This window comes from Pomacea canaliculata, linkage group LG10, assembly GCF_003073045.1.
Source record: "Pomacea canaliculata isolate SZHN2017 linkage group LG10, ASM307304v1, whole genome shotgun sequence".
NCBI lineage: Eukaryota > Metazoa > Mollusca > Gastropoda > Architaenioglossa > Ampullariidae > Pomacea > Pomacea canaliculata.
Genome location: NC_037599.1, coordinates 7600720 through 7627410, shown reverse-complemented (window position 1 = coordinate 7627410; position 26691 = coordinate 7600720). Strand labels below are relative to the sequence as shown.

The 26691-nt window shown below is 40.2% G+C and overlaps 2 protein-coding genes across 6 annotated transcripts in view; both read left to right on the top strand.

Moving 5' to 3' along the window:
• The window catches only part of LOC112574146 (acid-sensing ion channel 2-like), a 52316-nt gene that overhangs the window by 23506 nt on the left and 2119 nt on the right, over positions 1 to 26691 (top strand). For 2 of the 5 annotated variants that reach the window (XM_025255020.1, XM_025255019.1), the window contains 10 exons: positions 614 to 817; positions 2475 to 2543; positions 2803 to 2960; positions 3340 to 3477; positions 3711 to 3791; positions 4061 to 4152; positions 4360 to 4523; positions 4905 to 4994; positions 5378 to 5489; positions 26260 to 26347. In XM_025255020.1, coding sequence (XP_025110805.1) covers positions 614 to 817; positions 2475 to 2543; positions 2803 to 2960; positions 3340 to 3477; positions 3711 to 3791; positions 4061 to 4152; positions 4360 to 4523; positions 4905 to 4994; positions 5378 to 5489; positions 26260 to 26347 — 1196 coding nt within the window. Of the gene's footprint in view, positions 1 to 610; positions 818 to 2474; positions 2544 to 2802; positions 2961 to 3338; positions 3478 to 3710; positions 3792 to 4060; positions 4153 to 4359; positions 4524 to 4904; positions 4995 to 5377; positions 5490 to 26259; positions 26348 to 26691 lie in introns of all 5 variants that reach the window. The other 3 variants (XM_025255018.1, XM_025255017.1, XM_025255016.1) reach the window with 2 other exon arrangements.
• On the top strand, positions 5916 to 8890 carry LOC112574150 (degenerin-like protein unc-105). The gene is made up of 5 exons (XM_025255029.1): positions 5916 to 6004; positions 6714 to 6771; positions 6967 to 7064; positions 7661 to 7736; positions 8308 to 8890. The coding sequence occupies exons 1-5, from the start codon at positions 5928 to 5930 to the stop codon at positions 8452 to 8454; spliced, it is 456 nt and encodes a 151-aa protein (XP_025110814.1). The 5' UTR covers positions 5916 to 5927; the 3' UTR covers positions 8455 to 8890.

The window sequence follows — 26691 nt, the reverse complement described above, 5'->3', positions numbered from 1 at the left end:
ATATTATGTTTGTATGTATGACGTGCTTGTGAGCAAAAGAAAAATTTGTCTTGGACTTCCTCGTACAGACAATAAAGTTTGATTTGATTCGATTAGTTAGACATATATAAACATATAACCATATAATCTTTGGTGGGATTGAAGTGAGATTTTGTTTCCGTTAGTTTTATCGTGTATTTGTAAGCAGCAAGTGCTGTAATATTTCTTTTTATAATTAAAACATAGACAGGGCCTGAAAGAGGCAGATATACTTGTCTTTGTACAGAAGAAAACAGAACACGCCAATGTCCGGGCGACTGTGTGAGTGTTGGACGCACATGTGAGGGCCTGTCACACACACATACACACAGTCTTCACTTTTTATCTCTGTTGTAAATTATTATCTCTATTATCTCCATGTGTGTTGATTTTTATCTAGGATATCCAGGTCTAAGTTCTTGTGCAAATAACATATCTGTGCGTCTCGTCTATTTATCAGCTTGAATATCTTAACTCTCCCTCTCTCTCCCCCCCCCCTCTTTGTGAGTGCGCTTGTGTGTGTGAGGGAGGGGGGGGTAGGATCGTTAGTGTGGGCGTGTGTGTGTATCTTACCTGTTCATCTAATTCTCAGCAGCCCACCATGAACACATTCGACCGAGATTCGTTGAGGGTGGGTCCCATGGCCGCGAAGAGGGACACTCAGGAACAGGTCCCACAGAACGAAAGAAAAATGGAAACAAAAGAAAAGAAAGAGATAACATTCCTGGACTACGCCATGGAGACATCCACCATTCAAGGACTTGCCAAAATGTGGGCTGTGCCGCTGGTGTTTCTAAAGGTAAGATTACCGGCACTGCTTTTAAAAACTACGGTGTCCTTTAAGGAAGAATGGCCCGCACACTTTAATGTCATGTAAAAAAAATTAAAATGTGAAACAGAGAATAAAGCTTTCTCTCGTCACTGAACTGGATAAAATACAACTATTGAAAGTAAACGGTTGAAAAATGTCAGAAGAGGAGCTAAAAAATATTAATTTTTAATAAGATAAATTTCTAAAATTGACGATTTGCAGCTAGTCAACGTCAAATTATATACGTAAACAAAGATTATAATTAAACTTATTTATTATATGTTAAACTGTTAAACTAATATCACACACACACACACACACACACACACACTAACACACACACACAAACATACAAACACACACACATACACACACGCGCGCATGCGCACTAATACCTCAATGACAATACCTGAGTCATTCTTGCGGATCCCTCGTCAAATATGTCGGCCCAGTAAATATAACCAACATGGGGAAAAATCGTAGATTTCGTGAGTAGACAGAAAATACAAAGAAAACTAATAAAGTTCATTTAGTAAATCATTAATGCTTCAATATTAATCTGTTTTATTGTTTATCACGATAAATAAATATATATGTTACAAAAATAAAATTTTGGAAATAGTTTCAGAGCTCCAAAGAACTGTGGACCTAGCACTCTAAGTTTTTAATGGAATTAATTAATTTTACAAAGACAAAATTTCGTAAGTATAATCAGTAGTGCAAAAGTTATTGGGAAATAATGGTAATTAATCATACTTTGGGACAATGGGACAATTTATTTATAAACTTTCAGGACTTGGGATTTGTCTATTCACATCTACCTCTGATATTGTTTTGGTGACAGGTCTCGTGTACCTCGACTAACTCTTTTGGCTTTTTATGGGAGTGAGTCAGTTAGTCGGCTAGTGAGTCAGTGCGATCTTGCGCAACCTAGGCAAGTGCTATTGAGACATTAACCCCCACCCCTCCAAAAATAAAACAGGGTGGAGGGGAAAGAGTATTCACACTCGTCATGTTCGGCTTCACTGCACACCCGTGGCGATGGCTGATACAAGTACAAAACTGTCATCGAGTTGCACCTTCAGCCGAGAGTTTCTCTCACATGGCAGTGTGTGATCAAACATCTCACAATGTGGATGAATAGAGAAAATTGACAGACACATGCTTGATTACTTCAATGTTGTTCAAGTAGGTGAGCAGTGCACAGACACTAACGTCGATTGACAGAAGAACAAATATAATCGGATAGAGGGATTAACAGGTTCTAATAATTTCATTGAAGAGGTGGCGAGATGACAATGATGAGCAATCGTATGTCTGTGGAGGCTAAACAAATGATTGGTCAGGGTTTTAAAAAAATGTATAGATAAAAAGGTAAAGGCAATAACTTAACCTTTTCAGGTCGTTAGGAGGTGAGGTATCAGAGACCTCACTTTTCTCAAGACCACCTTTATATAAGCCCATCCCCTCCCCTCTCCCGCGCTGCCTTGCCTTCCCCAACCCTGTAAGGAGTCAGGTACCCAAGTTTGCTGCGCTAGTCAGGCATTGAACCACTCCGCTCTCAGTTCGGACGCCAGCGCTTTAACCACTCGGCTATTCACTTTCTCATACATATATACGTGCGTGTGTGTGTGTGTGTTTTCAGGTGATGTGGCTTCTGCTTCTCCTTGTCGCTTCTGGTATGATGATCTATCAGCTGGTACAGCTGTTTCAGGTGAGCGTTCACTGACTCATTAGCTGGTACAACTGCTTGATGATGTACTTCATTATTCAGATTTGCAGTCAGCACGCAGTACATGCAGCACTACCTACATAGTTTTCTATTCACTAGAATTGTCTATCGTATGTGTGGTGGAGTTTCGCGGATGAAAAGTTGGGCGAGTGAGTGAAACCTCACCGCCTCTCACTGAAAGACTTTATCGTGTGAAGCCACTGATATACCTGATGTCTGTGCTCTCTCCTGTGACCCCCAGCAATACTTCCAAAGGCACATCAAGACCGAGGTGAGCCTGGCCTTCAGTCCTCTCCCCCTGCCTGCCGTCACCATCTGCAACACCAACATGGTCCGACTGTCACAGGCTTCCAAACTGTCCTGCTTCCTACAGGATGCTCTGGGAGTCCCCAAGAACCCAGGTAATTTACTGTTTACCTACATTCATTGTTTGTGAGGTCGCTAGTCCTGATTGTTTGCATACTTGGTCTCATAAACAAACTAACCTGCTGCTAACCCAGCAAAACTCAGAGTGAATAAACTCTAAAGACAGGGTGTGGTGGTGGTGGTGGTGGTGGTGGTGGTGGTGGTGGTGGTGGTGGTGTTGTTGTTGTTGTTGTTGTTGTTGTTGTTGTTGTTGTTGTTGCACAGCTGTGATCAAACGATCATCTCACCAATCAGTTATTACGCGCTGTGACTTTGATCAGTTAAAGGTGTTGGACATGTTGCCATAGTTTTACTCCACCACCCAGTCCCACAACTCACTCACTCACCCTCTTCATGTACAACTTTTGTGAAAGGCTTGTTCTCACGACAACATCAGCCTTACCAATACCGACGTTCCCAACTTTGGTTGTGCTGGCAACTGTGAAGGTAACCTGGACAGCACGGCACTATATCAGTACTACTTAGAAATTGGATTAGCAAATACATCCAGGTAAGACACACGGCAGTTTGAAAATGGCAAAAGGTGAATCTACATTTTCATGTTTCTTGTACATGTTTTCAGTGTGTGAAATTAAGGAAATTAAGGGGAAATTATGGGGTGAAATTAAGAGGTGGAGAGCCATACGCTCCCCTAGACTGAAGACATACATAAACACGTCTGACAAGTGATACAAAAACAATATTTATTAACTCAATAAATTTGCTCTTTTCATTGGCTTTCAGGCAGCTGCTGAAAGAAGTTGGACATCAACCTAAAGACATGATTTTGAACTGTTCTATCACCGGAATAGACTGTGTCTATCAGTAAGAGTTCTGACAACTTATTCATGTCACAACTCTCGAATGAAGCATTTCTGTAATGAACTAGTTCCTCTTAGTCGCTTTAAAACAAATGTTGAGACTGTTATTATGTATTGTGTTCATTACGGTCAATGCCGAGTACCCACACAGTTGATAACCTTTCCAAACAGTGTTTTAACCGATAAGATTACGTTAGAAATATCAGTGGAAAGTTATTGCATCTCACATCATGGTGTTTTCGTCTGCAGAAGTTGCTTTAAATATGCTTTCAGAGATTTTACTCACTCTTTGTCGTATGACTACGGCAACTGTTACACACTGTCGCGTCCCAACTACAAGTCAACTACAAGTGGCCCACTACAAGGTCAGTGAGCAACAGCGGGATCTTGTCGGGCAACAACAACATGCTTTTCTAGAACTCACCTAATCCCTTTGTAATTCAAATAGTAATTTCTGTTACATAATTTTTGTAAGATATTAGATGAACCTTGTTTCTGTAACACTATCATAAAATTTGGCACAAAAGATGTCGGGCTGACACAACTAACCGATGCTCTGTCGGGGTCGTCAGGTCTGTTCCTGCAGCTGAACATCGAGTCGGACGAGTACCTGAGCACCGAGGAGTCTGGCTACGGTCTGCGCGTCATCCTGCACGAGGACGGCACGCGCCCCAACCCCACCAACGAGGGCTTCACAGTTGCTGCTGGCTCTGAGGTCTTCGTGGCAATCAGAATGGTGAGACACCTGACCATTCCTTTACTCTCTTTGGTGTCCTGATTGTTGTCACATGTAACACTAAAGCTTGTCTTTACACGCTGAGACTGGATGCACGTGTGCTTGCTGAGTCATTTGGTCAAGGTATTTCAGTGTGCATCAGGACCACACGTCTGACTTAGAAACTTTGCTGAAGAGGAATCTTCCAGAACGAAATTCAAAGGGTTTTGTTGCATAATAATAAAAAAGAACATATTGTATTCTAGTGATATGCATGATGACTGTTCGAATTGGTTTTTTTTTCTCCTTTGACACCTTTTAAATTTTACAAATAATTGATACTCATGAGACCCAAGTTGACGATCTTAAGGAAAGTTCTTATGACATTCTGTCTTGTATTAGGTAAATGTCAACAGCCAGGGTCCACCTTACGGCTCTTGTGATAACGGTAAAGAATACAAACAAAAAACTGACAACACTTACACAATTGGGGTATGCCGCCTTTTCTTCTGTCTTATAGAAAACCAGCTAACTGCAAAAAAAAAAAAAAAAAAAGGTCGAGGACTGAACCAAAAACGCATGCTTCCTGTTGTTCTTGTTTTTTTGGTTTCCCTTTGTGATTTCTGTATTTGATTTTATTCTTCGTTTAGTACGGGTGTTTATTCTTTTATATTTGATATGTTATTTGTTTTTTTTCCTGTCCCTCGTATGCTGTCAATGTTTCGTTTTTGTTCTTAATCGCTAAGAGCTTGCTCCTTAGGAGTGTGAGTATGCGCTTTACAAATCTTGCTTTTTTCATTATAGTTGTTGTTGTTATTCTTGTTATTGTTAATATTATTGTTTGTTGTTGTTGTTGTTGTTGTTTCTCATTATAGGGTTGCCGTGATCTGTGCTTCAGAACGGCCATTTTACAAAACTGCTCGTGTGTTCCACTCCAAGATGACTTTGCTCTTCTCTTAAACGACTCCTTCTGCAGCTCAGACCAAGGTGAAATCTTAATACTTATGAAGCGTTCATGATATTATTTTCACACACTTATATTCACTTCACAGGATTGCTAGAGGTTGTACTTCTTGAGTCCTACTGGCAGACTGGCCATACCATCTCAGTGTGCAGCAGGATCAGATGAGTCGTCTGCTCCAGAGAAAGCGCGTGGCAACAAAAGATCACAAAGCAAGACAGGCTTTAAAAACACTGAGGTTTCAATGAATGAATACATGGAAAATGAAAGAAACAAATGAATAAAAAATAAACAAATGAGCAAACGAATAAATCAAAGAATAAAAAGACAAACAATAGCAAAAATAATCAAAAATAAGATGAAACTAAACGTTCTTTGACTACACTTCTTGTGTGTTATCTAAAATGAAGATTACAACTGTTTGTTATACCGTTCTTCTCCTGTCATTTGCAGACTATGACTGTATGGCCTCGTTTTATAATAATTATTACAACAGTCTTGCCAGCGGCACCGACTCTTGCACCTGCTCTAGGCCATGCAGGTTGGTAGAAGTTGTAGTGTAAGCACTAGAATCTCTTTTACTCTGTGTGTGTGTGTGTGTTTTAGAATGTTTGGGGTGTAAAATGTTTGTGTGTTGGGATGTCTGTGCGGGTTGCTGCTTGTGTCTGCATTCATTCTCGTCTTCTTTTGTGGTTCTATGGGGTTTTTTGGGAGGAGATGTTATTTTAGTTTACTGTTTATTAGATCAATCACTAACTCCAACATATAAACCATTTCTGTGACAAAGCTAATGAGAGTGGCTGCTTCCGATAAACTACTAGCTGGGGTGGCCATAAATATAAAGGTTTTAGCTATGGCTAGATTTACCAGAGTACACCAACAGGCTGGGTAAATGTAAATATAATCCGAGGTAAAAAGTCTTAAAAATCAGAAGTCGTCTAACATACTGTTTACCCTCACCTATGCCTCGCCTATTTTACAATCTTTTTTCTATACTCAGAGCCATACATTTAAAGATGTATACTTCTTTCCAAACTACCATATTTCTTTTTTTTTTCATCGTTATTCTAAGAAACTAATACCTCAAGACCACTATGATAACTCACTAAGCACGTCTCCCAACACCAACATTCTGATCTGATTCCTGATCATCTACAAACTTCACACGCACTTCTTTCGAGTCTATTGCTGTTTCTTTCATCTACAAAAAAAAATGTGCAGAAATGTACCTCTCAGTCCTCTCTTTCCAGTGAATCTGTTTACCAAGCCACCGTTACAAGTCGGCCCTGGCCTTTGCTTGAAGAAGTGGTGAGTGTCACGGTGATGGTCACAGTGGTAGTAACAGCATTGGTTGCCATGGTGATAGCAAGATGCTCGTTAGTTTTTTGTTGTGTAATTATAGCATAAAAGACAGAAAAACAGTAGCAGCCAAACACACATACCAAATAAAGCTTTGTATTTTTACCAGACTTAGCTCTCACTCTGCACTGAATATTTCCACAGAGAGAGTTCGAAAAGCAAGCTTGTGATGCCAGCCGACACAGCCCCAAGTGTCGATACAAGGACAAAAACTTTACCTTTGATACCTACGAGCTCCGCAGGTGATGGATACTGGGATCTCGGGGTTTTCGGTTACATCATATAAATATTTGATCATAGAGATATTCGATTACAATTATAGAAACTGTTAAAAAGGATTGATGGGCAACTGTCGGGGTTAAGAGTAGAGGGAGACAGTATCGTACATACAGCATCCAAATGATGACATGTTTAGTACAGACGGGATGCTGGATCCTTCTCATATATAAGTCTGTTGTCGCTGTTGGCAATGTTTACTGGGATCTTTCGTTTTCTACCTGATTGGTGCCAGAAATTATGGCCACAAACATGAGTCACAAATGTGTTATAAATGTGTTGTCTCTTTGGTCATCTGAGATGTTACCTATTGCACTCAGGGTGTCTCTGATGTTCTTGTTGTTCCTAATCACCTCCAGTGGAGCATAGGGCCTCTGTATTTGTAGTTTCTGTAGCAGGGATTATTTTACAGGGTGGGGCTGCTAGCCCCACGCCTAACCCTCCTCCTTCATCAGGGCTTGGGACAGGCAGGTTTCCCAAAGGGTTTTCAGACGGAGTTAATGTGTGTCTCTGATGTTCTCAGGGTGTTCACTCCTCACCAATGTAACTTCTTTGTACGCAGATCTTCCTTCATGAGGTTACAAGTGTACTATGATCGTTTGAACTACGAGATTATCGCAGAGAAGCCTGAGTATGAGGTGTGTATGGTCTGCTCGTTCTTTGTCTACCCGTTTGTGATTAGTAATTAGAGTAAACAGGTTTTTCATTTCACAGTTTACTGATGAGTGTAATCATTGATGTGCCGTGCTTAAGTACCACTTGATCTTAACGAGCGAACACACCTACGCATACGTACTCACACACACACGTACACACACACACGTATACACACACACACCCGCACGTATACACACACACGTACACACACACACACACGTACACACAAAAACTAGCGCTAAGACTATTATGCACCCGACACACTTTTATATTAACAGTTTTATTTAATTTAATAAGTAGGTGTTATGTGAGAGACCGCTTACTTTTATTCATAAATAACTGATCCATAAAAAACTGATTAATTTTTACCGATTTATTCAGTCTCTGCTGTCACTCACGTGGCATATTACCATTTCTAATTTCCCTTCTTTCTTCTTAACTACTCGCCACATCTTCACACCTCTATCATCAGCCAGAACTTCATTTAATATTGCCAGCCTCACTCTGGGGTCTGTCTATCATTTGTTCCCGGCAAGCACTTGTCATGTGCAGCTGGAAGGGTTCCTGGCTGACATTGGCGGCACCCTGGGCTTGTGGATCGGAGCGTCGGTGCTGGGACTCGCGAGCTTCTGGAGATCGTCATCCTGCTGCTCGTGCGGTGCCACAGGGCGAATAAAACGTCACGTGACTACCACGTGACATCGCCTGCCTCACCTGTGACAACAAAAAACTAGACAACAACTCCTTGCTACTATCCTTTGTTAATGAAAACCTCTTACGTTTCTAGATTTCCGCCTGTCATGTAATTTTTTATTTGTTTACAGCCAACTCGTGCTGACGTCACCTGTCACGTGCAAAGGACTTTCGCATTCAGATGTGACATCCTTGTTTGACTACAGAATTAGCGTTGTATTAGCTGGATATACAAGGGTACCGCTGTTGCTAATTGAGTGACCCTGTTTAAAAGGAGCATGACATATTGTACTACTGTGTGAGTGTGTGAGTGCGTGCATGCGTGTCACAAGGGAGAAAAAGTAAGTGTCTGTGTTTTGTATGGGGAATGTATGCTGTTCATTTGGTCCAAGAATTTTTTTTAAATTAACAAAATAAAGGACTAGTTTAGTGCAGCGGTTCTCAACCTGTGGGTCGCGCCCCCTTGGGGGGTCGCGACGTGCCTACAAGGGGGTCGCGAAGGTGGTCATTTTTTAAAAAAAGTTTCTTATACTGGTATTAGTGGAATTAGTTTACATTGTGTAACCGAGTGTGCGGGGCTCAAACTCCAAATCTCTTCTTCCTATTTCAAGTACACTGTTCGGCATGCAGTGATTCTCACTTCCAAAACTCAAAACACAATCTCCCTCTCAACAATAAGCTCCATCTCCCTCCTCTCGCCTTTTGCCCCTTCTCCCCAATCTCTCATCTGACTCCCCATATTACACCCCATATTACAAACAACTGACAAGATGAATGCTTTCGTCCGAAAAATTTCGTTGTGGACGCAAAAGATACGCCAAGAAAAATATTTTTGATATGTTTCCGTGCTTGTGTAAGTGCAAGGCTGACAACTTGAATCTTGATCAGGTGAAGAATGTAATAATCTAACGGACTGCAAGAAAGGTTCAGCATTATTCGCTGAAATTGATGTGACTAAATACGATTGGATTCGTAATCCATTTCTGGCTGATCCTAGCACAAGCGGGTTGTCCACGCAAGAAGAAGAGCAGCTCATCGACCTTTCGAGTGACCAATCCCTGAAAATGGTCTTCCAAACACACCATTGCCAACATTCTGGATTAGCATCAACGGTGAATATCCTCTCCTTTCTGAGAAAGCAATGAAAGTTCTGCTGCCATTTTCAACTTCGTATATGTGTGAGCAAGGATTTTTCAGCATTGGCAGCACTGAAGTCGAAATACAGAAATCGTGTGGACGCAGACTGAGCTGCGAATAGCAGTGGGTACGAACATCGCACCCAGGTTCGCTTCTTATGAACAGCAAACAGGGCTCAACCTTCTCATTAATCAAAGTGAGTGTCCAATAAAATAATATTTATTAGCTTTAAGTAAATTTCATTAACAGTTATACTTCTTGCAGATACGAACTTTGCTCTTCCGTTTTGAATTGCATTGATTTCCTCGACGCGGCGTTCGAGTTACTAAAGCTGCCCCCCCCCCCCCCCCACGCTCTTCACCGATAGCCGGCTAAGGGGGTCGCGGACGACCGGTGTTCGTCAGGGGGGTCGCCACATGTAAAAGGTTGAGAACCGCTGTTTAGTGTCTAGCGTGCATTACTAACAAAAAGGCGAATAAAGTTTTCTAATAGCATCCTCGTTTATCTTAGTCCATACTACGTTTACTTACTTTGTATTTTCTCACCTCACTCCTAATGATACCACAATTTTCTGAAATAAGACCGCGGGCCGTTGTTGATGGCAAACTTTGTTGTCAGTCTTTCTGACAGGCGAATAAAGATTTACAGTTTGAGAAAAAGCCCTTCTCTCGACAAAGAGACATAAACGACAATGTTATCATCCGAAGTATAGAGGAATGGGACATCCTATAACACCGACGAAATTACCTGCAGCCGATGACGTAGAGCGCACGTTTCCATGGCGCTACCCGTTGTCGTACCCGCAGCCGTGGCGCTAGAGCTGAGTTTAAAGCTCACAACTAAGAGTAATTAATTCGATAAGGTTTTTCAGTACGTGTTTTTTAATGGTGCACAAGAGACTATTAAATTTAACTGCATTCGGGTGTTTCAAAGAATTTGGGAATAAATTTTCTTCCGGCTTTATCTTCGAGAATGAGAGTTTGCGATACAGCGCTAGGTCGGCGGCTACGGATACGAGTTCGGGTATCGTCATGGAAACGTACGCTGTATGTCAAGCGATTCTGCATGTCGTGGCCACGTCATCATTTTCCTCAAGTATCAGAGATTCAAGTTAGCACTTGTCCTTATTGCACATCGTTATGTTTTCTTAAGACCCATCTGTCAAACAAAGCCACATCCAAGAGCGAAAAATATAGTAATATTCTTCTTAAATAAGAGGCTAGTGTACTTATATAATTTTCTTATTAACTTTTTACGCATTTTGTAAGGTACTTTTACATTTTAGTCAAATCTTTTCGCCATTTTATTTTATATTAAAAATAAAATTACTAAGCAAAAATTAAATAAAAATTAAAGGTTTCTGTATGTCCCTGTTTTTGTTTTTATATTTTATTGTAGTTTTGTTTCGATATTTCATTTTATTACTTTAAAATAATTATTATCTATTCTTTTGTAATTTGCTACTTTATTTTAAATTTTATTTATTTTGTGTTTTGTAAACTTAAAGCGTTGTCATTATTTAAGTCATTGTTGTTGGTGTCCTTGTACGTAGAAGAACAAAAATAAAATGTTTCATATTATGACTTTTTTTCATTCAGCTAGAATTCTCACGAATAAAACGTCTTCATTTGGCTGTTTTTGCATCCTTTATAATTTTACAACTTGTTGGTTGACTCGTTACGCAATGTGGACACTAAACATATATTGACATCATTATTATTATTATTATTATTATTATTATTATTATTATTTAGTAGTAGTAGTACCTAGTGACTTAGACGATCTATGTACAAACATAAAACACGTGTGATAAATACATTTCTTTTCGTGTCAACACCACTTCCCGTTTATCCGCTTTCCAGACTTCACGCAAATCGACAGCAGGCCTTTCTTGACTTGTCATTAATAATGAATGATGAACATGAACACAGATCGAAGTCTAGGCGCACGTCAGAATTTGTTAACAAGAAGTGCAATGTGCTCTTCAATTCTTTTTTTTTTTTTATCGTCCATGCAGAGCTGTGACCCAGTTCCCGAGGGAGACGAACGCAATCACGTTTTGCTTGTCCACGTGTCTTCACACAGGCGCTCGTGTGGTAGTCATGGTGTGAACGTTGTTATTAGCGTTTAATCAGTTTTGAACCTGCAAACCTGTTATATTTCTTAAAAAACGCCATTATATTTCTTACCTCGAGTTTCTACTGGTCTTTTAAGACTGAGCTGCTATCTCCATCTAATAAATAAAAATATATAAAATGTATTTAAAAAATGTTTTCTTGTTGCTTCAGGTAACCATCTCTGGATCTTGACATCATGATGAAGACTTGTACCCAGACTATGCGCCCTCTGACCTCGGAGCCACGCCGGACTCTCGCTCCATCGCGTCGCGAAACGACGAAGAAATTCAAAGAATAAATGGATTTCGGGGTCAGAAAATCTCTCCCCCGATTCCCATCCGACGTGCTGCACCAGGATTGTATGATCGCAACAACACCCACAATGCAAGGGAAGTAACTGCCGCTGCGCTTAACTACCACGCCTCTGCCTCTCAAAGTTACCTCCCTTCTAACCAAACCTCGACAAGACAAGGTCTGCTAGCTTGTAGGGGCGCGCTCTTTACGCTTCCGGCTAGATTGGCTAGTTTCGCTCGATTCGCTACGCCTATGCAACACGTCTCTGCCTCCTCACTCCAGCTACGAGAAAGTCGGCTTCACGCCGGTGACTAGAGGTATGCGTGATCAAGATTGTCCACCCTTGGCAGCTTCTCCATCGGCGGAATGGACTTACCCCCCTTTCACTGAATCACGTCAGAGGGCCCATGCGCATGCGCTGGGAATAAAGCTCGGCAGCGAAAATGATGATGATGATGGAGTTTTATAACGCGCAAATTCCGTATCACAAAGAAACGCTCAATGCGCCGGGGCTGCCCAGCAGCATGAAGAATTACAGGAACATTGCTGAAACAAATGTGTTTTGGAAATATGTATTCGCTATTTTTTCTGATTTTTGCATTAGATTTACCCCCTTGTCACTTACAGAATTTCTGCATGAACCGTTATTTTTTAATACTTTTCTGTCCAAAAATGATACACAAAAAAGAGTAGAAAAATGGTTAAACTGTAATATTATGAAAATTGGGGATTTACTTGATAATAATGGAATACCTATGAAATTTGAAATATTCCAACAAATACGTGGCAAAAATATAAACTTTCTCGAGTATTACAGTAGAATCATGGACATTGTCAAATATAAAAGAAAGATTGGTCACTTATGGAAACAATCAGACAGAAATACTACAGGCTGTGCACCACTGTTAGCCATAATCAAGCATAAAAAAGGCACAAAAGGTATATATAATAAACTGTTGTGTCCACAGACGCCTCCTACATGCATTAGAAAATGGGAAAAAGTTTTTCAGACCTTCAGTGGGGACAAATATTTGCTCACCCTTTTATTGTTACAATGGATACAAAACTTCAGTGGTTTCAATACCGTATTCTGCATCGTGTTTTAGCTACAAACACACTATTATATCAAATAAAACTTAGAGACTCAGATCTTTGCACCTTCTGCAATCAGTCAAGGGAATCTATAGAACACTTGTTTTTTGATTGTATTATTGTTAAAAAATTTTGGAATGATCTCTTTACTAAGTTAAAAGAAAAATGAGCTCATTGTGAGCAGATAGAAGTAAAGAAACAGCTAATACTATTTGGAGTCCAAAATGAGCTTATGACAGATAAGATATTCAGCCTTATTCTAATTAAGGCAAAGTTTTATATTTACCGGTGCAAATGTTTCAATATTCATCTAAGTGTGAACTCATTTGTATTGGAAATAAAAAAAAGATATCATGTAGAAAAATATTATTACACAATAAATAGTAAGCCAGAATGTTTTGCACTAAAATGGATAGCATATAAGCAGCTTTTCTTCACACATTGAATGTTTTTGTCTGTATCTTTTTTTGAATGTTTTTGTCTGTATCTTTTTTTTTTTTTTAAGTGAGAATGCATTTACATTGTGGTCTAATGAGGAGCCTGCGAATCCTGTTCTTTTCCACATTCCTCTTCCACCCCTTTATTTATTTATTTTTTCTCTTTCTCTCTTTTGTGTTTGTGTTTTGTGACAATCCATAGTTTTGTTTTGTTTTGTTTTTGTTAATTTATGTGGTTTTTTTTGTTTTTGTTTTGTTTGTTTATTTGTGTTTTCTCAAAGTGTAGAACAAATGTACAGTCTTGCTTACTGTTACTTCCATTGGCAATGTCATCAACCATGTGTTTAACTGCTGAAATTGTGTTAAGCCTCAGGTGTCCTTTATCTGTTTTCATTTACATTTTTGGTGCAATTTTCTATCCATTTTGTCATAATTCTTGCTTTACTGCCAACATTTGGCAGTCTCCACAACACTTTCTTTAATAGTCTAGTTAGTCTTTCTTTTCATAGTCTTTATCTGTCTTTCTTCCCTGTTAAAATATTTAAATACTTGTTTCATTATCAGCCATACCATGGCAACGTCAAAATAAAATGTACCACTAGTTTGCTTCACAAGAACCCATTTGTATAAATGTGCTTAGTGATATTTCATTGTTTAAAAAAAAATTTTGCTGTTTTATATAGAAAATATTTTGATTCTTCATTGTTAGCTGCTGTGAATAAAAATGGGTCTTGCTATTATTGCTCTGAATAACAGTTTGTTGGCTGTTGCCTCGAGATTAAATAAATTTGTAAATTTCTATTATACAAACATTCCTACATAGTGAGGGTGTAGGTACTGTCGTGCAATGACTAGATCGAACAATTGTTTTCAGCTTTTTTTCTAAAGCTTTTTCCTACTTTTGATATATACATTTGCTGAACTTGTGTGAAAGATAGTTGTTGTTTTTTGGGTTTTTTGTTTTTTTTTTGTTTTTTTGTTTGTTTATTTTTGTACAAAGGAGAAATAAGTTTTTGTGAGAACAATATGGCTGCAGTTTTTGTGTCATTCAAATTTTGACTTATGCTGGAACAAACTGCACATTTCTGGAAAGTGTTTTGCAGTCTGTGGTATGCAACCAATGAAGATGGAGGTTCTTTGTTAAAAAATTTTGCAATCACAACAACATGATTGAGTCTGCACTGTGAGTCCTCCAAGCTTTTATTATAATCTAAATACTTGTTTTGCTAGCCCTTCAGCCAGTAAATCAATCATTCATTCATCATCATCCTCGTAATCATCATCACTATGTGTAACTTGTACTAATGGACTGCCTGCAGGCAATTTCTTTTCAATTTCTGGAACGAACGAATTACTGTTACCTTATGTGTATATGCTTGTATTATATTGCAAGATACTGTATTTTCTATTTCATGTATTTGTGAGACAAAATAAATGTTTAAAAAAAAAAAAAAAAAAATTACAGGAACAGGGCCATAGCCCCAAAGACAAACTATCCACAGAGTCTGTAAGTCCTGGAGGCTCACTGGTGCCAGAGCTTGGTGTTAACACTTGCACGAAGTGAGCAAGGCTACATACTCAAACTATCCTCCCACCACGTACTCCACGCACGGTTTTCTTCTTAATTAGTCCAAGTTTTCTGCAATATGACAGCAAGTTAATATCCAATACAGTCACATTGTCGGCAAGGTCTTTTAACACAGAAGCAGAGTAGTGTAATTGACTCAGTCACAAAAGATGAAAATGATCATATTGCAGTGTGTAGACAAAGCACAATCTCAGTTTGTCCAACCACTCAAAACTGTCGCTGTCCCACAGGAAAATACTGTTGTTAAACACTACTCAGGGAGAAGCCCTGACACTACCATCACTCACAATACAAGTACACCATAGTCCCAACGGAAAGCCTCTGAACATCAGCTCAGGGAAAACCTCTTATTTCTCCTGTGCCACTGTCAATGAGTAGAGTGAAGCCAGTATCCACTTCAAGAACCAGTTTTCACCAAAGTTCATAAAAGTACTCCAATAAAATTCACATCAGCAGTTGCAGAAAACCAAAAGGAAAGATCACACCAAAATTTATACAGCACCAAACGATCTGATGGCTGAAAAGGACCTAAATTGTGAGAGACAATCTGCTGCTTCCAAGCGCATGAACACCACTCACAAACACAGGTCCACAAATCAGAAAATGGAAAAACTCAATGCTCAGCAGTACTGGAAAAGTTACAATTACAGTTTGTGGGCACAGGTAATCCAGACGATAAGTAACAATTGTTTGTGGGCACAGGTAATCCAGACGATGCACAGATCTAAAGTATGGCAAGATGGCGCGGACGTTAGAGTTGAAACAAAATGCTCCAGATAAATGATAGAAGTCACGAAGACACAGCAACCAATCCAGAAAGATAGATAATGATATCACAGAGTCACTGAGCACTGGTACACAAAATCTGACGCAGATAAACGGGAAAAAACGAATTGTGCCGAAGAGCTGACACAAGTACGGCAGTTAAATGAAGGGACATCACTCTACGTGCGCCAAGATCCCACAGCCAGCACACTACGGCCGATGAGAGGGTCGAATTCTGATGTCACAGTACTCTTGTATGTGTTTATATTTGTAATATATTTTACTGTATTTAATCAAAGTTTTTTGTTTTTTTTTTTTTTTTGTCAGCTTGTTGTCGTTTGTTGTCGTCAGTACTATGACAAGCTGCACTTGAGCGGCAATGATGGACAAGGTTCATCTAAAATGCTGTTGGCTTTAACAAAATTAAACAACATGGAAAACTTAACAGCTGCCTTTGTTTTCTTTATTTTCATTCATTCATTGAGGAATATTTAGGAAAAATTTACTCTGACATTTGGCTTAGAAGTTCTCTAGTGTCTTTCTGATTTTTTCTACTATCTTTCAGCACTCAATTACATAAAGACCAAACTGACATTGCTTCTGAATATTCTTAATTTGTATTCCTTGTGACAGGTTTTGACTTTCAATTTTCTTTTAGCCTGGTGAAGGCTTGATGTACCTTTTTTTTTTTTTTTTTTTTTTTTGTCTTTTGGTGTTTTATAAGCTTTCATAGCCACTATAAATAGAAGTGAAGGATTCCTTCCTGTTTGACACCAAATTGTTTGTTAGCTTGCTGTTACTGAAAACCACTTGTCACTGAAAATCTGTGTATAGTGCTTTTATTACATTAACTTTTTCCTAAGGATTTAGTCGTGACGAATTATTTCTATAAGCTTCTCTACATCGACAATATTTTTTTTACAAGATCCGCAAATATCTGCTGAGTGAAGACATTGTGCAATGTGCTGTTTGAATATGAGCTAGGGCGACATGCTTCTTCACAACAGCTGTTCACAACTATGTCTTGATTTCCACCGCCGCTCCCCAAGTTTTAAAAGCTTTTATGAACAGCCAGCAATGCTCATAGGAAAATAAACAGAAAGACCTGAATCCACCGCAGGGCAGCAAACAAATTCCATACAGCCTGGCCGCCATCTTATGCTGTTCAGGTTACTCCTGGTAACAAGATCCAAAGTTCAATTAAATCGGACATCAAGCGAGACATTTACTTCAGTTCAAATGTCAACCGCAAGCTTCTAATAACCATCTAACAGCACACCTGGTGTGTGACTATAGCATAAGGTACTAAAGAACTATTATACACACACGCGCGCGCACACACACACACACACACTGTAAAGTGTTTGGAATCAGCTTTGACACTCAAGTCCGTTTCCGCGAACAAAAGCCTCTACATTCGAGTTTGCCTCATTGATTGAACTAATCTAATGAATCTACCTGTGCTAGCCTCGCCCACCCTGCGACATGGTTGACTGGACACGCGGACTGATTTTTATAAAGTTCTGTGACTCGACATGATGAACACTTCGAACCTTGGTCTTCGGTCAGAAGGTCTCGTGTGACAGTCCCAGCTTCCGGTGATGTACAACAACGATCATCCTTTCGTGGTCACGACACACGGCAACGATTACGGGTACCCCAAACGTGTAAGTTGATAGGTGTGAGTCTTTTACTCTTGTGAAGTGTGAGTGTGGTGTGGAGGTAGCTGAAGGTAAGGCAATGGAGGACGCTGGTGCTCACCGATTTTTTTTCTCGTGAGTCGTGAGGTATGTCCCGTCTGGCACTCCTGTCACGCATGGCAACACAGTGATGTTGTCCCCGAGACTTGCAGCAATCGAAGCGGCATCAATTCGAAGCGACAAGCGGCGCGGTGCGGTGCGGCAGAGGCGGAGAACAGCAGTATCAAGTAGCAAGTGCAGGGTTCCGAGAAGAGTTCGGTCTTTTCATGCGGAGACAAACCCACGCACGCTAACTGGGACACATTAACCGTATAAACATTTTCACCCGACACCACTGTTTCACCACGGACGTGTATAGGTGGACTGCTGTCTGCCAAGACCAACGCTTAGCCTCTTGCGAAGTTCTCCGCTGTTAGTCTCGGCGAGCCTAAACAATAAATGTGAGTAAACCGGAAGCTTTGTAGTCTCATGCCTCGTTTTAGTAGTTAATCTGAAATGTGAATAAACCGGATAAATTTGAATATTTGGATACCAGACTTCGTAAATGCATACGTGCGTGCACCTATGTAGTAAACGCCCACATAGACAAACATATAGACACATTCATACACAAATATGCAATCACAAAGGCACACAAAAACTTTAAAAATCGTCTGAAATCCGAGTGTATGAGAGGAGCTCTTATGTTCAAAACCTGTTTCGCCTAGGAAAAGCCCACATCTCAGGCTGGCCCTCCCCTTATTGACTGAAGTTCTCTACTGAATCAAAAACATTTCTCTACTAACCCAGTTGGCAGAAAGCTGACATGCTTGACTGCATCAGCGAATCGAGCTGAAACTCCCTCCCGAAATCTCGAGACTTACTCTCCAGTCCTGGTCTTCAAGCGGGTGGCCTGGTCTGACGGTCCCAGCTCTCGCCATGTATGCAAACCACCCTTCGCACATGTCGGGGAGATATTACTATGTCGCCGACTGGTACCCCGCACGAGTAAGTTTCCTAATCTCTTCTCTGCCTATTTCTTGTTTGTAAATGCAGATTTCTGTGATAGATGAAGAAATAATCGCTTGAAATAACTAATGGAGGGTACATGTACTTACAGCGTGTTCGTGACTTGCCTTCACCCCGAACCTAGCAACACCCGGGGTAAAGGAGCTGAGATAGGCGCAGTAATTCGAAGCCACAGAGGGCAAGAACAGGGCCGGTGCAAGTCTGTTGTAGCTTCCCTCCCCGACAAAATGTGAACCAGTTATAACATATTTCATTAATTTATATTTCCTGGTGATGAAAGTAATGAAACTGAGGCTTAAAACCTCTATTTTCTCGTCTTTAGCCTCTTTCAGATTTCATGTGAAAACAGTGTAGTTAAAGTGGTTTTTCCCACCCTTTGATCCAACTTCCTGTAGAGATGAGACAGATTTTCTGCTAAATAATTTTGCAGTAAGAATAAAATATTACATCTTTGGAACTTGAATAAACTAACCCCTGACCTTGCACCTGTGCTGTAGTTCTGGGTGATGCTTCTTCATCTGACTGGAAGACTAGTATAGAGATGCTGAACTCATTCGCTGGAACAAATACTACACACAATGCAGCAACAGGCCTTCTCTTCCTCAGATGCTGGTCCTGATATTTTCCTCTAACAATATTTATCGTTTGAAAACCTCGCAGGTCATCCCTGCGCCGATAGAAAAATAAGCGACACACTGTCACAGATGGGTTGCACCGAATGCAATTAGAGGAATGAGTAAGCACGGTGCTGACAGGCCGAGCCGCACGTGTTAAATGATTAATCAAGTAATTTAGAACAGTCTGGGTACTAGGAGATGGAGAGACAGAATAACTAACCGTCACCGGCCAGCGCTTCATTGGCCAGGAAGACTCGGCGAGGACCGAGCCACTGTGTGTGGAGGCTGCGTGCGGTAACCACAGTTTTTTGTATCTCGGATTTGCAAATTTATTTGAATTGTTTGGGGGCAAATATAATTATTGGTACATTACAGCTGCCACTGTCTGACTTCTACCTTCATGCAGTCAAAACAGATGCCACATAACATCACCTCAGCCCAAACACACCCTCTCCATCCCAAATTTCAGGTGTTTGTTACAAAGTGCCACGTGTGCGAAACACTACCTACCAGAGGTCCTTGGTGCCAGCAGCCATCACCATCCTAAATAAGAGGCAGAGGGACTCGTAGGTCACAATATTACCTGGCATCCTCCTTAGGAGGTTCACGTGTATGTGTGAGAAGGTGTAGGTGTGCATGTGTTGAATGTCATGTATAGGTATGTATGTCTGCCCGTTATATTGTGTGTATATATATATTATGTTTGTATGCATGTGAGCAAAAGAAAATTTGTCTTGACCTTTCTTGGACAGACAATAAAGTTTGATTTGATTAGTTAGACGTGTCATGTGATTATAAGGAGTAACCTTTGGTGTGATTGACTTGAGATTTGGGGTTTATTTTTTTTTAACTTTTATCGTGTAGTATTACGCAGCAAGTGCTGTAATATTTCTTTTTATAATTTAAAACATAGACAGGGCCTGAAAGAGGCAGATATAATTGTCTTTGTACAGAAGAAAAAAGAACACGCCAATGTCCGGGCGACTGTGTGAGTGTTGGACGCACATGTGAGGGCCTGTCACACACACATACACACAGTCTTTTTTATCTCTATTCATTCCATGTGTGTTGATTTTTATCTAGGATATCCAGGTCTAAGTTCTTGTGCAAATAACATATCTGTGTGGGTTCCCAGTCACTTAATCCCCAGACACTTCATCCCCGACACTTCATCCCCGTCACTTCATCCCCTAGACTTTTAATCCCCAGACACTTCATCCCCAGACACTTAATGAATCCTTAACTATAAAAATTATGAAGTCAGCGAAAAATTTAATTGAAATTCAAATTCAAATCATGCTATTAACTTCAACGTCATTTGAACATCTACAACATTAGTTAAAGTTCATATAAGCTAGTAAATTTAATGTTCTTCAACAATATGATATGAAAATTGTTCTTGAGTGTCGGGGATGAAGTGTCGGGGATGAAGTGTCTGGGGATGAAGTGTCTGGGGATTAAAAGTCTAGGGGATGAAGTGTCGGGGATGAAGTGTCGGGGATGAAGTGTCTGGGGATTAAGTGACTGGACATTTATTTATATTTATCAGCTTGAATATCTTAACTCTCCCTCTCTCCCTCTGTGAGTGCGCTTGTGTGTGTGTGTGTGTGTGTGTGTGTGTGAGGGGGGGGGGGGAAGTTAGTGTGGGCGTGGGGTGTATCTTACCTGTTCATCTAATTCTCAGCAGCCCACCATGAACACATTCGACCGAGATTCGTCGAGGGTGGGTCCCATGGCCGCGAAGCGGAACACTCAGGAACAGGTCCCACAGAACGAAAGAAAAACGGAAACAAAAGAAAAGAAAGAGGTAACATTCCTGGACTACGCCATGGAGACATCCACCATTCAAGGACCTGCCAAAATGTGGGCTGTGCCGCTGGTGTTTCTTAAGGTAAGATTACCGGCACTGCTTTTAAAAACTTCGGTGTCCTTTCAAGAAGAATGCCCCGCACACTTTATGTCATGTAAAAAAATTAAAATGTGAAACAGAGAATAAAGCTTTCTCTCGTCACTGAACTGGATAAAATACAACTATTCAAAGTAAATGGTTGAAAAATGTCATGAGAGGAGCTAAAAAATATTAATTTTTTAATAGATCAATTTCAAAAACGAGAAAAAAAAACCCGCTGTTTGCAGCTCGTCAACGTCAAATTATAAACGTAAACAAAGATTATATTTTTTACACAGTTAAACTAATATCTCACACACCCACACAAACACACACACATGCTCACTAAGCAATACAAAAAATACAAAGAAAACTAATAAAGTTTAGTAAATCATTAATGCTTCAATATTAATCTATTTTATAGTTTATCGCGATAAATAAATATATATGTTACAAAAATAAAATTTTGGAAAAAGTTTCAGTGCTCCAAAGAACTGTGGACCTAGCACTCTAATTTTTTTTACAGGAATTAATTTTACAAACAATGACAAAATATAATCAGTAGTGCAAAAGTTATTTGGAAATAATGGTAATTAAATTATTCTATGAGAAACTGCATGTCATTATCATACTTTGGGACAAGTGGACAGTTTCTTTATAAACTTTCAGGACTTGGGATTTGTGGTAGCTATTCACATCTACCTCTGATGTTGTTTTGGTGTCAGGCCTCGTGTACCTCGACTAACTCTTTTGGCTTTCTATGGGAGTCGGCTAGTGAGTCAGTGCGATCTTGCGCAACCTAGCCAACCGCTATTGAGACATTAGCCCAAAGAAAACAGGGTGGAGGGGAACGGGTGGCAAACGGGTATTCACACTCGTCGTGTTCGGCTTCACTGCACACCCGTGACGATGGCTGATACAAGTACAAAAACTGTCACCGAGTTGCACCTTCAGCCGAGAGTTTCTCTCACAAGGCAGTGTGTGATCAAACATCTCACATCTACTGCGGGCCTCCACTCCCGTCTGCAGCAGGAATGTATCCTGTCGATCTCATATACTTTCTGGGTTAAATAAACTTTGACACGCACATCTGTAATCTGATGACAACGGTATTCTGACATTCCAACATTTTTTTGTTTGATTTGATATTTGACACTGGCTGGTGTCTGTAAGAGAACAATTAGTAATAATTCTTTCGCACTATCCCCCAGTGTCACGGTGGGATGCAAAAGGTGTAGAATTTGAGGAGTCAGGTACGTGGTCCCGCCAACTGGGTCGATCTGGGGGAAGTTTGCTGCGCTAGTCAGGCATTGAACCACTCCGCACTCAGTTCCAACGCCAGCGCTTTAACCACTCGGCTATTCACTTTCTCATAAATATATACGTGCGTGTGTGTGTGTGTGTTTTCAGGTGATGTGGCTTCTGCTTCTCCTTGTCGCTTCTGGTATGATGATCTATCAGCTGGTTCAGCTGTTTCAGGTGAGCGTTCACTGACTCATTAGCTGGTACAGCTGCCAGAGGATGTACTTCATTATTAAGATTTGCAGTCAGCACGCAGTACATGCATGCACTACCTACATAGTTTTCTATTCACTAGAATTGTATATCGTATGTGTGGTCAGTTTCACGGATGAAAAGCGAGGCGAGTGAGTGAAACCTCACCGCCTCTCACTGGAAGACTTTATCGTGTGTAGTAACTGATATACCTGATGTCTGTGCTCTCTCCTGTGACCTCAGCAATACTTCCGGTACCCCATCCAGACCGACGTGAGCCTGGGCTTCAGTCCTCTCCCCCTGCCCGCCGTCACCATCTGCAACGCCAACATGGTCCGACTGTCACAGGCTTCCAAACTGTCCTGCTACCTACAGGCTGCTCTGGAGTCCCCCAAGATAAACAGGACCCGGTAATTGTACTGATAACTGCATTCTTTGTTTGTGAGGTCGCTAGTCCTGATTGTTTGCATACTTGGTCTCTTATAAACAAACTAACCTTCTGCTCAACCAGCAAAACTAAGAGTGAATAAACTCTTAAGACAGGTTGTTGTTCTTGTTGTTGTTGTTGTTGTTGTTGTTGTTGTTGTTGCTGCACAGCTGCGATCGAGGGACCATCTAACCCAGACCTGGGCAAAGGCCGGCCCGCCTCCTAATTAATTGCCCACCCCTGATCTAATCAATCAATTATTATGCGCGGTGACTTTGATCAGTTAAAGGTGTTGGACATGTTGCCATAGTTTTACTCCACCACCCAGTCCGAGAACTCACTCACTAACCCTCTTCATCTTCAACTTCTATGAAAGGATTGTTTTGATGACAACATCGACCTTAACGATACAACCGACGTTACCGACTTTGGTTGTGCTGGCGACTGTGAAGGTAGCATGGACAGCACGGCCATCTATCAGTACTTCTTAGACGTAGGATTGGCCAATACATCCAGGTAAGAGGTGCATCTACATTTTCATGTTTCTTGTAGATGTTTTCAGTGTGTGAAATTAAGGATATTAAGGTGAAATTAAGGGGAAATTATGGGGTGAAATTAAGAGGTGGAGAGCCATACGCTCCCCCTAGACTGAAGACATACATAAACACATGTCTCTGAACAAGTGATACAAAAACAATATTTATTAACTCAGTAAATTTGCTCTTTTCATTGGCTTTCAGGCAGCTGCTGAAAGAAGTTGGACATCAACTTGACGACATGATTTTGAACTGTGCAATCACCGGCAGAGACTGTAGCTATCAGTAAGAGTTCTGACAACTTATTCATGTCACAACTCTCGAATGAAGCATTTCTGTAATAACTAGCTCCTCTTAGTCGCTTTAAGACAAATGTTAAAACTGTTATTATATATTGCGTTCATTGCGGTCAATGCCGAGTACCCACACAGTTTTTTAACCGATAAGATGTTTTAAAACAAACGTTAGAAATATCAGTGGAAAGTTATGCATCTCACATCATAGTTTATTAACTTTTAAAAAATAAAAAATACTTATTGATATACAGTGCAACAGATAGAACCATTATTCTGTCAGCAAATTCCCACCAACGGGGCTGATTGCTTGCTTCATGCAAACAGAACTGCTTGTAGTTAAATCAGAATAATCAGATATTAAAAATACAATTTGCAAATACTTAATCAAATGTTTTCGTCTGCAGAAGTTGCTTTAAATATGCTTTCAGAAATTTTACCCACTCTTTGTCGTATGACTACGGCAACTGTTACACACTGTCGCTTCCCAACATCAAGTCAACTAGAAGTGGCCCACTACAAGGTCAGTGAGTGCAACAGCAGGGATCTTGTTGGGCAACGAACAACATTTCTAGAACTGACCTAATTCCTTTGTAATTCAAATAGTATGTTACATTAATTTTTAATAAGATGAACCTTGTTTCTGTCAAAGTATCCTCAAATGTGACACAAAAGATGTCGGGCTGACACAACTAACCCATGTTCTGTCGGGGTCGTCAGGTCTGTTCCTGGAGCTGAACATCGAGTCGGACGAGTACCTGAGCACCGGGGAGTCTGGCTACGGTCTGCGCGTCGTCCTGCACGACGTCGGCACGCGCCCCAACCCCACCAACGAGGGCTTCACAGTTCCTGCTGGCTCTGAAGTCTACGTGGCAATCAGAATGGTGAGACACGCTGACCATTCCTTTACTCTCTTTGGTGTTCGCGCTAGTTCGATTTCCGTGCTGCGCAGCAAACTTGCCCAAGTTGACGCAGCTGTCGAGAAATATGTCCCCGGCTTATCAGAGGGTTAGGCAAGAAAAAGTAGCGAAGGAAAAGAGAAATAAACCACCTTCATATAAAGCTGGCCCAAAAAAAAGTAAGATCTCACTTTCGAAAGATCTGTAAACGATGGTTAACGACTTATATTTTTAGATGATGAGCAAGTTATTTACAAATCATTTTTAATTTTTGTCTCCATAATAAAAATACGAATAATTCAAATCGTATTGTATGTGATAATGTGTAGCAATTACGTTTTCTAGAACGAAATTAAAAGTGATATGTTGAATAATAAAGTCACAGAATGTATTGTGAAATGCATGATAACTGTTTGAATTGTTTTGCTTCTCCTTTGACACCTTTTAAATTTTACACATAACGATACCATGACACCCTAGCTGACCATCTTAAGAAAGTTTTTTCTTATGAAATTGTCTTGTGTTAGGTAAATGTCAACAGCCAGGGTTCACCTTACGGCTCTTGTGACAACGGTGAAGAATACAAGCAAAAAACTGGCAACAATTACACGATTGAGGTATGCCGCCTTTTCTTCTGTCTTAAACAAAACCAGTTAACTGGAAAACTACATTCCTCCATGCACGATGGTGTAAAAGGAAGCTGGGGGTTGGGGAATATCTCGTTAGTGACATTTTTCATATCTTGGTGCCATCGACATTCGCCGCAACAAAGGTTGAGGACTGAATCACTGTTGCTCTTCTTAGTTGGCTCCTCTTTGTGTTTTCCGTATTTGATCTTCGTTTAGTACGGTTATTTATTCTTTTATAGTTGATACGTTATTTGCTTGTTTTGCTGTTATTTGTTTTTTATTCATGTTCTTCGTATGCTGCCCATGTTTTTTTCTTGTTCTTAAGCGTTAAGGGCATACTCTTAGGAGTGAGCATTCTCTTTATACATTTGGTTGTTGTTGTTGTTGTTGTTGTTGTTGTTGTTGTTGTTGTTGTTTATTTCCCATTATAGGGATGCCGTGACCTGTGCATCAGAACGGCCATTTTGAAAAACTGCTCGTGTGTACCACTCCAAGATGACTTTGCTCTTCTCTTAAACGACTCCTTCTGCAGCTCAGACCAAGGTGAAATCTTATTCCTTCTGAAGCGTTCGTAATATTATTTTCACACACTTATATTCACTTCACAGGATTGTAGAGGTTGTACTTCTTGAGTCCTTCTGGCAGACTGGCCATAGCAGCTCAGTGTGCAGCAGGATCTGATGAGTCAATGAATGAATACATGGACAATCAGAGAAACAAATGAATAAATAAATAAGCAAGCGAATAAATGAACGAATAAAAAAGACAAACAGTAGCAAAAAGAATCAAAATAAAATGAAACTAAACGTTTTTTGACTACACATCATGTGTGTTATCTAAAATGAAGATTACAACTGTTTGCTTTACCTTTCTTCTGCTGTCATTTGCAGAGTATGACTGTATGTCCTCGTTTTATACTAATTATTTCAACGGTCTTAACAACGGCAATGACTCTTGCGCCTGCTCCAAGCCATGCAGGTTGGTAGAAGTTTTAGTGTAAGCACTAGAATCTCTTCTACTCTGTGTTTATGTGTGTTTTAGAATGTTTGGGGTGTAAAATGTTTGTGTGTTGGGATGTCTTTTCGGGTTGTTGCTTGTCTCTGCATTCATTCTCTTCTTCTTTTGTGGTTTTATGGGTTTTATTGGGAGGAGATGCTATTTTAGTTTACTGTATGTTAGATCAATCACTAACTCCACCATGTAAACCATTTCTGCGACAAAGCTATTGAGAGTGGCTGCTTCAGATAAATTACTAGCTGGTGAGGCCATAATTATGAAGGTTTTAGCTATGGCTAGAAGATTTACCAGCCCGAGTACACCAA

What these genes read in the sequence shown, in the direction of transcription:
- LOC112574150 (XM_025255029.1), top strand. Translation starts at nt 5,928, where the DNA reads ATGGCCTCGTTTTATAATAATTATTACAACAGTCTTGCCAGCGGCACC. An exon ending in GGCCTTTGCTTGAAGAAGTG is followed by an intron (nt 6,772 to 6,966) that starts GTGAGTGTCACG and finishes ATATTTCCACAG; the next exon opens with AGAGAGTTCGAAAAGCAAGC. An exon ending in GATACCTACGAGCTCCGCAG is followed by an intron (nt 7,065 to 7,660) that starts GTGATGGATACT and finishes CTTTGTACGCAG; the next exon opens with ATCTTCCTTCATGAGGTTAC.